Source organism: Brassica rapa, chromosome A03 (genome assembly GCF_000309985.2).
Source record: "Brassica rapa cultivar Chiifu-401-42 chromosome A03, CAAS_Brap_v3.01, whole genome shotgun sequence".
NCBI lineage: Eukaryota > Viridiplantae > Streptophyta > Magnoliopsida > Brassicales > Brassicaceae > Brassica > Brassica rapa.
In genome coordinates this window covers 22824309-22836226 of record NC_024797.2, presented here as the reverse complement: position 1 = coordinate 22836226, position 11918 = coordinate 22824309, and the positions used below count along the sequence as shown (strand labels likewise).

Sequence of the window (11918 nt, the reverse complement as noted above, 5' to 3'; positions counted from 1 at the left end):
CCTAATAAACGTAACGATATCAAATGGGCACGTACCTGTTTTTATCAATTAATTAAATTACAATCATTATAATGTGTTGAAAAGAAATCCGAAAAATAACAAAAGCTTATAACTTTTGCCTCTGTTTTCTCCTCGTGAAGGAAAAAACTCTTTTAGCGTTTCTCGCTCCTCGAGAATTACACAGCGCAAACAAAAACTCAGAATCTGTGAAGTAAATAAACAGAAAGAGAGAGAAAGAAAAAACAGAGAATGACAGCATCAGGAGGAGGATCAACGGCGGCGGGAGGAGCAGGAGCGACGGGGAGGATGCCAACGTGGAAGGAGAGGGAGAACAACAAGAAGAGAGAGAGAAGGAGAAGAGCCATAGCAGCTAAAATATTCACCGGACTCAGATCTCAGGGTAATTACAAGCTCCCTAAGCATTGTGACAACAATGAAGTACTCAAAGCTCTTTGCGTCGAAGCTGGTTGGATCGTCCACGAAGACGGCACCACTTACCGAAAGGTTCGAAGGAACTTCACTTTCCTAAATTTCATAATTTTCCCTTTTTTTGGGTAAAATGTTAAATTCTAAATTTCATAATTTTCGGACAATGAGTTTAAAGTCTTTCTTTTTCCGACAGGGTTCCCGACCAACAGAAACAACACCGCCGCGCGTGAGCGCGTGTTCGTCAATCCAACTCAGTCATCATTCCTCAGCTTTTCAAAGCCCAGTTCCGTCGTATCAAGCGAGCCCAGCCTCGTCATCTTACCCAAGCCCGACCCGGTTTGACCCGAATCATTCCTCAACGTATCTCATCCCTTATCTCCAAAACCTAGCTTCCTCCGGAAACCTAGCTCCTCTACGAATTTCCAATAGTGCCCCTGTCACACCTCCAGTTTCCTCTCCTAGAGGCTCACATCCGAGACTACCCAAGCCACAGTTCAGCAACTTCCCAGTCTCAGCTCCTTCAAGCCCAACACGGCGTCTCCACCACCACTACACATCGATTCCTGAATGCGACGAGTCAGATGTCTCCACGGTCGATTCTTGTCGATGGACCCGTTTTCAACCGGTGACTGTTTCTCAGACATGTCCGCCTTCGCCAACTTTTAACCTCGTCAAAAATAGCGTTTGCGTTGGCGGCGGAGACGTTTCGGTGAAGCCGTGGGAAGGTGAGAAGATTCACGATGTTGGTGTCGATGACTTGGAGCTGACGTTAGGTAACGCTAAAGGACGCGGCTAAGAGGATAGTATCGTAATTAACGATTAGAAGGGAGAACGGTTCGGTTACGTGTGTCCGGTTTAACCGTAACTAATTTGGGAGGATGACCTTCTTGGTCTGCTTCATGCATTCATGGCCTATGCACAGTCATTATCGTTATCAATGTTTCATTTCACAAAAGTTAATTTTCATGTATAATTCTCCCTATATTTATTTAAAGAAATGGTGATGGTTGAATGAAAATATGCAAGTGTGTGACTGAAAGTGAGAGGGACCATTCCCCATGTGGTGTTGGGGGCATGTGAAGTGATTCTTTTCTATTGCTCTCTTTATCTAACCACGCGTGACTCTTCAATGTGCCTATCTATCATACACCGATGTTTAGTGGACCTGTAATTTTCATTACATTTAAGAAATTCAGTGAGAAACATTATCCATGAATGAGAATATACGGGTGACTTTATTTGTGTATTGAGAATGTTGTTTTGCTATATAAACATGAGAGGTTGGTTGGTTCATGTGTTCTGAGAGTTCTGTTTTGATTTTGATTTTTTTTTTAATAGTTTATATAATGTTTAAAGTTTAGATAGAATACTAGGGACATTCAGATACCCGTTCAAATCTGGTTTAGGTAATTCCAATTTTGGATATTTCGGTTTAGAAGTCTACTATCCATTCATGTATTTTTTGTTATTCATGGCAGATTTGGTTTGGTAAGATTTGAGTTTAGGTATTTCAAAATGTAACTGAAATATCCAAATTTTGTGTTAAAATATTTAAATACATAAATTGACATATATTAAGATTTTTTCCATTTGAATCTATATTTAAACCCAAAGTAACGTAAACAACCAAAAGAGTGGTGATGGTCTGGTCAGCCAAGCCAACGGGACAACATGTCCCTAAATTTTTTCCTTACCTTCCTTGCGTGAATCATATTGCGAATGACCCTATCAATGCATTTGAATAATGCCTCGGGAGGAATGTGGAAGTTATTGTGGAGTACATTATTTCTTTGCTTTCCACATATGGAAAAGTGTGAATTGAGCCGTGAGACAGCGAAGAAGCTTGGGGCAATATAATCAAACATGTCTTTATGATAAACATGTTTGTTTTCAACATGGATGAAACACTGTTGATTTAAAATTCTCAAATTCAAAACAGGCTGTAGTCTTTGAACAGACAAAAGTTGTAATTCTCTTTTGCAGTTTTGTTTAAAATTTAAAATCTGCCTGTAGTCCACTAACCCACAAATTATATCGGATTTGTACCCACGATGAGCCGAAATAACAAGTGTGTAAGAAATTGAAACCATGATAGGTTGGATTGAAATACTTAGATAAAATCTGATCCTTTTGACTAATTAAAATAATTAATTTATTATATTTAAATAATACAAATTTTTTATTATATTAGTAACAAAATATATTTTAAATAAACACTTTTAAATTTATTTTTATCATTTTGAGTTCATTACTATTAATGGCGGAAGCTCTAACCGTCTTCTCGGCTCTCAAATCAGCAGTTTTAATGTTTCAAGCATCAAAATTCACTTTGACAACCAAACTCTGATCAAAGTCATCAACAACAAACTCTTCGACAAAGAGATATACGGGGTGGTTCGCGACATCCAAATTCTCTCTGCTCTGTTTGTTGATTTTTTATTTGCTTCTATTCATAGGGTTGAGAATTGTAAGGCTGATGCTAATTGCTAAAGCCACACTCGGGAACCCATTTAGATGTACATGGTTTGTTGGTGTACTAAGACTCTTTTAAATTAATGAATAAGTTGTCCAAATAAAGTAATAATTTAATGAAATACTTTTGTTGTCATCAAAATAATATATCAAAATTTTCAAATAATAAAAGATAGAAAAATTAAAACGTTATAATAATCTAACACTACTAAAAGCAGAATAAGCAGTGCAGGGAGCATGCCACGTCAGCGTTTATATTCGAACCAATCAGAGACAAACTTTTTTACACGTCAGACGCTCGACGCTCGCGGTATTATTTGTTCGAACGTGGTGGGCTTCATCTGTTGAGGTTATTGGGCTTCATTAGAGTTTTGTGTCGTCAACCCATGAACACAAAAGAAACCTCGGAGTCTCCGTCGACGCTTATCGTCTCTGCCTCTTCGTCTTTTCATCGGCTCTCTGTTTACGTTTTCGTTTTCTCCGATCGCAGAGCCGAGAAGCCGAGATTTAATCGAGCAAAACCAACACAATGAATACCTCTTTTATTATTTCGTTTCACCTCCCCTTCTTCATCCTTCTTTATAAATTGATCTTTTTATATTCACACCAAAACCCTAGAACCACCCGAAACTCGATCCATGGCGATGAAGAGAAATGGGAAGTCGCATGTCTCCTCCGACTCTGATGAACAATTCATGTCCTTCAAGGATGTCTCTCTAGGTCCCCATGAAGCTCAACTACGCTTCCGACTCATCCATTTCTGGGAGGCTCGGAACCCGGTGAAGAAGACACTGATTGGCCTCGAAATGCTCCTCATCGACGAACAGGTTAGCCGATTCTTCAATGATAGTTTCCAGATCGTGAGATCTATCTTTCCGACAGTTTTTGATAGGCTAGGGTTTCGATTGTTATTTTAGACGTCTGTCGATTGTTATTTTAAACGTCTGTTATACGATTGATTCATTAGTTTCATTAGTTAGTGTTTGTTTCGTATCTATCGATGATTATTCTAGACGTCTGTTATACGCTTGATTCATTAGTTTCATTAGTTAAATTAGTGTTTTGTTTCGCATCTGTTTTAATTCCGAAGTTGTTTCGTATCTATGTGTTTGTTTCGTATTTGTTTTAGTTCTGAGGTTTTTAAGTCCTCTATTATACGCTTGATTAATTAGTTAAAGTAGTGTTTTGTTTTTTATCTGTCGATGGTTATCTTAGACGTCTCTCATACGCTTGATTAATTAGTTAAAGTAGTGTTTCGTGTCTGTTTTAATTCTGAAGTTGGTTCGTTCATATGTGTTTGTTTCGTATCTTTTTAATTCTGAGGTTTCATTCTCTGTTGTGATCTGTTATTTCAGGGAACTGTTATTCAAGGATTCATCCCACCGGGGCGAATTAAGAAGTTCTTGCCAGATATGAAACGCGGATCAGTTTACAAGCTCATCAATTTCTACGGATCGAAAAACAAACCGATGTATCGGGTTGCTGATCATGTCGCAACCGTGTCTTTCGCATGGAACTCTGAAATGTCGGTTCTTCACGAGATTCCCATCTCTTTTGATGAAGACCGTTTCAGGTTTCATTCACACGAAGATTTTGAAGCCAACTGTGATCTCAAAGGTGACCTCTACGGTAAGCATATTAGTTTTAGAAATCATCTCTCAGTTTCATTACTTTGTCTGTAGTTTTTAGTCTAGCCTCCTGCTTAGGTAGAGAAGTCTATATTTTAAGGGTTAAATAAGTAGTTCAAATATTTGGTTCCTAAAGTTTTATTAGTCATATAACTAACTCTTCGTGTAAATGTTATAGATGTTATTGGCCACATGAAGCTGGTCGATGGACAGACTCTTATTGAGCGTCCCAGCCTTGACGATGTGAAGATTGCTACCACTCGGCATATTGTGATTCATGTGCAGTCGCATGAGTAAGTGTGTTCTTTTATTTCAAGTAATCATCTCCCGGTAGTTCTTAAATACCTATGTGTTTATTTTTGCAGTGGACCTGTGCTGAAGCTCTACCTTTGGGACCAGGCTGCAACAGACTTTTGCAAGAAATTCAACTCCTGTGAAAACACTCCGACAGTGCTTTTGGTCACAACTGTTAACACTAAACGTCTCGGAGGTAATTATTTACTATCCTTAAAACGTTTGCTTCTTTATCAATGGTTGCTAATTTCCACTCAATCCTTTTTAATGATTCTTACATTATTGAACAGGAACCCTTGCCCTATCCTCTATGTCCTCCACACGGGTCTTCATGGACTATGATGTCCAACCAACTAGGGATTATTTCACCTGGTATGTATATCCGTCTTAAGCATCTCTTCTATACAGATTCATTTGATGCGTAGACTTACACTTATAGCAGTGATTGACTGACGCACTGCTTTTTATTTTGTTTCAGGCTGGGCTCTAACCCAGAGATTGCTAACCAAGTTTGCGCAGACGTCATCACTAAGCGTGAGACACTGTCTATAGCAGAAATATTCTCCTATATGACTCAGGAATCTGCAAAGGTAAAAGTAAAGCTGTATTACTTACTCTTTTTAAACACTGATATATTTTAATCTCATACTAATAAACTTTCGCAGGCTGCCTTTTTTTAGTGCACTGCTACTATTGATGATGTTGTTCATGGCTCTCCTTGGTACTACATTGCATGCAGTGGGTGCCATTCTAAGGCTACCCCTGGCCCAAGTTCGTTGATTTGTACAAACACAAAATGTCAGAAGGTTAACACAACTGGCGTTCCAGAGTATGTTACCTCGCCTTAATATGCAGTTACGGTTTCAATAGTATTAATTTTCAATTTTTGAATTTTTGACGTTAGTTTCTTATTCTTTCACAACAGGTACCGGGCTAAGATTTCTGTTTATGACAACAGTGAACAAGCTTTCTTTGTCTTACTTGGAGATGCTGGTCGGAAGTTGACTGGGAGGCATGCATCCGAGTTAGTTAGCAGCTACTTTGAGGTAACTAGCACCAGCTTATAATCTCAAATGATTTTTTAACTTTTTCCGTTGCTTAGCTCCCAAGTTGTTTAAACTGACACTATTAAACTTGAATGTAAGGCTAATAAAAGCGAAGAAGCTGATCATGAGGTGCCTGTCCCGGAAGCTCTAATCAGCACCATCGGACAGACACATAAGTTCTGTGTGAAAGTTACTGACCACAATTTCTCAGGCAATACTCGAGCGATAACTGTCACCAAGATCCTCTCTCTAGACACACCATCACCCACGGAAGCTTCAGTTGGAAATGACATTGCTGCAATGTCCGAGGGAGCAACGCAGTCTGGAGACGCCGTCTGTGAACCTCATAAAGGCGGTGGAGACACTGCAGATGAGGAGAGTAAGCGGGCGTGTAGCAGTGCTGATCCAGAGACAGCTAAACGCCCAAGATGTGAGAATTAGAGCCTCTGCTCACAGATGCAGTTTAAGTACTGAGTTGGTTTTTTTAAATTTTCTGCTGTTTAAGTACTTTTTTGGTTAAGTTAAAGACAATTCTCAGTTTTTTCAACTTCAGACTTTGCATTTCAATAATTTGAACTATCTTTCTTATAATCTCTATTGTTTCTTATAATCTTTGTTGACTTTTACATATATGAGCAAAATAAAAAACAGATTGATTTTCTATATTTTTTAAAATCAATTTTGCCGTGAATTCTTATCAGGATTCTATATTCCTGTAATCAATTGTACACATTTATGAAATTTTGGAAATGAGCCACATTCACGGTGATAAATAATAGAGATATAGGCGCTTGCGAAACTTAAGGAAATTAGCCACATTCACATGTATCATATATTCTTATGCTTAGAAATAAAAAACCCTTAACCTAACTACTCTTCAACGCCTCCCTCAGCCCAACGCTTCTCGAATTCACTTCTGCTTCAAACAGGTATTGTCCAACTAATATTTGCCATTCTCATTTAATTTATTATTGTGTATATTGGTTTCAACTTAGCTGTTTTGATCTCTTTGCCGTACAAATCTCTCTTTAACTTTTTATGGCTCTTCCTTCTTGAACAAGAAAGTGAAAGACATATATCTCATTGATAATAGGTTGGTTAAAAGATCATTGTTTCAACGAAATGAATAATCCACCCAAAGATCAACCCATAGAAACTGCAGGTAACTATATAATCTCCAGACTCTTTCTCTCAGAATTTTTATCTTTTGCCAAGGATCCAGCATTTTTTTTTTTTGGTTTTTAAAGGTGTTTAATCTTCTTTTTGATCAACCAATTGGAATATCCAATCCAATTAAACCATATTTTTTATTGTAAATATTTCAGACACTATTAAACATAAAAAAATGAACCGAATATATTATTTTAGAATATACATACAGGAAATAGTAATACTCTTTCTAATCTATTATAAATAATAACAAAATTTATTTGCCTGATATAACAATGCAAATTTTCGTATAAAAGTTTTTATATTTGAAACCAAATGTTATCATACACGCTTAATATTTTTCTGAAACAAAAAAAAACTCAATATACTAATTTAATTTTTTTATTAAAAAGAAGATTTAATTTATTTCTTATCTCGAGATCATATCTGTACAATATTATTTCTATATTTTCTGTAATTATAAAATATCATAGACAATTACATATTTATGAAAAAACATTTCAGTAATACAAATTATACGTTTGTTTTGATATCATTAATTTGTAAGGGAAAACATATTTTAAATGTTCGGCTATTATGTATTCCGTATGACCCAAAATGTTAATTTTTAAAATACATCCCTGTGTGTAATAATTATTGTTGAAAATTCATGTATCTTATTACAATTTATAGTTTTGTTTGCAAAGTTCTAAATAACATTTTTAAATAAAATCGCATGTCTTACAGTGACATCTTCCATGCAACACATTCCTCAAAGAATCCACCAACTTCAGGAAGAGATTTCAGTGCGTCCTATTACAGTATGTATAAGAAATGTTTGGGACATCATAAACCACCAAACAGATAATACTCAAACTTCCATCGGCTTCCTGTGCTACGACCACCACGTAAGCCTTTTTTAACTAATATATATATCTATTTTCCAATTCACCATATTTTGTTTAAACTACTCACTATTAACTTAATTGATTCGCCACAACAAAATTTGTTCACACTCAGGGACAACTATTAGAAGGTCGGCTCACCGGAAACATTCAGCCGAATGATCCAACAAAATTAGCTGAAGGAGATGTATACGAGTTTTCGGGATTTTCCGTCATAAATAATCCACGAAATCAGAAACTCACCCAACTGCCGTATTACATTCGGATCGACCAAAAGACAATAGTATTGAACGTTACACTCGACTGTCCGATATTTCCAGTTCACACTTTAGTTCCTCAGAATTGCAGAAATCTATTGCGGTTAGCCATTACACCCACATACTTACCAGGTCAGTAAGTCATTCCATTATTAATTAAACAAACATGGATGTTTATTCTAAAATCAATGTGCAGATGTCGTCGGGCAGATAGTCATAATACAAAAAATAAAACCGAACCACCCAGAACTCAATATTGATGCCACGATTGGTCTACGGATGAACAGGTAAGTCTAACACAATAGTTAAAACGAAATAATAATTATCTTCATACATACATCTCTATCTCAGGTCGACAATTGTTAAACTCATACTGTGCGACAAGCAAGCAGCAGATTTTAGCGTCCTACAATGCAAGAAGGATAGGAAATTTAAAGTTGTCATCATTACAAGCATAATTCCTAAACTTTTCTAAGGTAAATAATTTTACTAAACACATCAAAAAATAATACAGATTTAAATTTTTTTATCAACATAACAATAATATCCAATTTTTTCCAGGCAAACTACTACTCCGTTCATCACCAGCGACAACTTTCTACTTCAACAAATCAATTGATTACATTAACCAATTCAAAAGGAAAATAAGAGAACCATGCAGCACAGAGTGATCCTAATTCATGCGTCATTCGAATTATTATTCTCTTTCTCACAAGACTTAATACGCAGATTCAATTACATTTTAAACTATTTTATCATTGTTTTTTTTTAGATTTCTACACCTATATTAAATCTAAATTTCAGTTTCACTTTCGTCTTCATATTAGTTCCATCGTCCTAGCCTAATGTTACTGATTACTTGGTGGCACATATCTATTAGAACTAAGATACCATTTTTAATAAAGCTAATGATTTACTATAATTCCAATAAAACACACAAAAATTCTAATAGTTTTAAATATGCATATATTTTTATAATTATAGACCAGTTTTATAGAAGATATCATTTTTATATTTTCAATAAACCAGTTCCAGTATATATTATATTTGTTCATTTTTAAAATAAAAACACACAAATTCAATTAATATTATAGGAAAAAATCCGGGCGTAGCTACCACTCACGTAAAGTCACATATCAAGTATCAGAAAAATATAATCATGACTATAAGTTCGTTAAACTCACTCTCTTACATTCAATTGTGCGTAAACTCGATATACAATACACTTTTTTGCGTTCAAACAATCAGCACCAAAATTTAATATGATATTTTGGTTCAACATTTTCATATAAGATAACCCGGGCGTAGCCCGGGAACGAACCTAGTATAATATAAGTATACAAGAAAGTAATTGACCAATAAATCACGATGTATTTTTTAAACAAACATATCCTCAGTCTTAGAGCAACTTCATTGGTAGAATTAAAATCTTGAAGTTCTCGAATTTTTTTTAAAATAAATTTTTTTATTTGATAAAACCACTTTAAAATCAATCAACCATTAATACGATGACATATGAAAAAAAAGTTCTAAAAAATCAGAGAAAATATCTCTGCACAGAATAAATTCTCTCTCTTTCTCTTCTACTTTATTTGTACTTTTTACCTTTTTGATCTTTAGATACTCTATTATAACTCATCAATGGAGCTGCTCTTACGAAATAGAATGTGGAAGTGAAGGGGGTCAAACGTTGGATTCTTGGATCAGATTGTCAATAACTGATCAAAACAACCACTACTAGTTTAAATTTCTTGGGTCTTTATGGTATCATTTCGAATATTGGAACAATCTCCACATTTTTTGATTGTACTTTCATTCATCAAATTTCTTGTGAGTGAATCTGTGTAGCAGACAGTTTAGCCAAATTGACTGTAAGACACTTCGTATCATGTCCCGATTAAGTTTTTAATAAAAACGGTGGGTCCAACAAAAAATCATCTAGATAAACCATAAACGATCGCCCGTACAAAAAGATAAACCAAAAAGCATAGCTTTTTTTTTTGGGATCAAAAACCAAAAAGCATAGCTAATAAGAGTTAATTGTAAATTTGCAAGCCTCATAAACCACTGGATTCGATTCACCGGATTACAATCTATGAATATTGGACTATAAACTTAATTAGGCTAAGCGAACTATAGAGTGATAGTCCGTTTTAAGAATTATACACGAGACTATATATATACTTGCCAAACCAAAAAGAAAAAGAAAACTCTATGTTAACATTACAAAACATATATAATCCCCGCTGTTTAATACCAGTTCCATATCTTCGATTTGAAGGGGTGAATTCGTAGTTGCACACTGCGCAAAAATTTATCATATTTACGTAAGATTATTTACGTGAGATATAACTTTGGCTTTATCTTGAAAAAAAAAACAATTTTTTTTTGAGGAAAAAACAAATTTTGACATCCTCAAATGCATAGTTTGATATAATACTAGTATTACGTAACTCGAACGAACGTGCATGGCTATTTTTAATACGTATATATATGTTCGGAGACCGGCGTTCAGTAGTCTAAATATGTGTTCAACTTGCATGACGATTTGGGTCATAATTCTATCCAAATACATCATCATTCACTAGCCCAGTGTTCAACTTGCATGACGATAACCGTTGATAATTTTGCTTGAATAAATCAAATGTTTGAATATTTCTCCACCATAATATAAGTCAAACGGTGACAATAACTACCATTTATTGAGAATGGGGGACGGTTTTCAGTGCTGAGATAATATCGTTGGATCCCGAGAAGCAAACAAGAAAAAAGAGTTAAAGCTTAATTAATCCATCCTTCCAAATTAAAATTATAACTGATAAAATAAAATAAAAAGATCCCTTGGGCAACAACAAAAGAAAGTTGGGCTCCTATAATTAACTAATTTTAATTTTGTTACCATAATATATAACAACTTATCTTGAATTTATTAATTTGTTTGTATTCTGTAAATATAAAAAATTAGGCTATTGTGTTTTTATTGAAAGTGCAAAACAAAAACAATTAGGCCTTTGTTATCAGAAAAGAGAAAAATATCTGAGCCCTTTATATTACTACTAAATTTGCTTGATTTTAGGTGGGTCTTTGGGCTGTTTGTCCTCCAACATAAGCTGGCACTGGATACAGTTTACAACTTACACCTAAAAATTATATACATTTTGTTTGTTTGTATATGACAATTAATATGGTTGATTAGATTGTATATTATACTATATACAAAAGTTTGAAGAAGATTTTTGGTTCTATAAATTAAACTCACTTGCAACTATAACCCACGCAACAACAAACATAAAAGAAAACGATCGTCGAGAGAGACTATGCAGATTACAAGACCACATGCGGCCATGTTCGCTAGCCCTGGAATGGGCCACATCATTCCCGTGATAGAGCTTGGGAAACGCTTAGCCGGAACCCACGGATTCCAAGTCACCATTTTTGTCCTTGAAGCCGACGCAGCCTCCGCCCAATCCCAATTTCTCAACTCACCTGGCTGCGATGTAACCCTTATTGACATCATCGGTCTCCCGTCTCCGGATATCTCCGGTTTAGTGGACCCATCAGCCTTTTTCGCGATCAAGCTCTTGACCATGATGCGTGAGACCATACCAACCCTTCGATCAAAGATCGAGGTGATGCAGCACAAACCAACGGCTCTGATCGTAGACTTGTTTGGCTTGGACGCATTACGGCTTGGTGAAGAGTTCAACATGTTGACTTATGTATTCATGACTACAAACG

The 11918-nt window shown here is 35.6% G+C and overlaps 2 protein-coding genes across 3 annotated transcripts; both read left to right on the top strand.

Annotated features, from left to right (window-relative positions):
• LOC103860664 (BES1/BZR1 homolog protein 1) lies at window positions 1-1447 on the top strand. The gene is made up of 2 exons (XM_009138308.3): window positions 1-504; window positions 623-1447. Exons 1-2 carry the CDS (start codon window positions 250-252, stop codon window positions 1223-1225), a joined length of 858 nt encoding a protein of 285 aa, XP_009136556.1. The 5' UTR covers window positions 1-249; the 3' UTR covers window positions 1226-1447.
• A 326-nt stretch (window positions 1448-1773) lies between these two features.
• LOC117132830 lies at window positions 1774-11216 on the top strand. Of its 2 annotated transcripts, XR_004456450.1 has the most exons (5): window positions 1774-3728; window positions 4257-4530; window positions 4708-4822; window positions 4895-5869; window positions 5969-11216. XR_004456450.1 is itself a non-coding variant. In XM_033288115.1 (4 exons), exons 1-4 carry the CDS (start codon window positions 3540-3542, stop codon window positions 5163-5165), a joined length of 849 nt encoding a protein of 282 aa, XP_033144006.1. In that variant the 5' UTR covers window positions 1774-3539; the 3' UTR covers window positions 5166-11216. The 2 variants fall into 2 exon arrangements, 1 of the variants encoding a protein (XP_033144006.1); XM_033288115.1 differs by having other exon boundaries at window positions 4895-11216.
• Window positions 11217-11918: the final 702 nt, after the last annotated feature.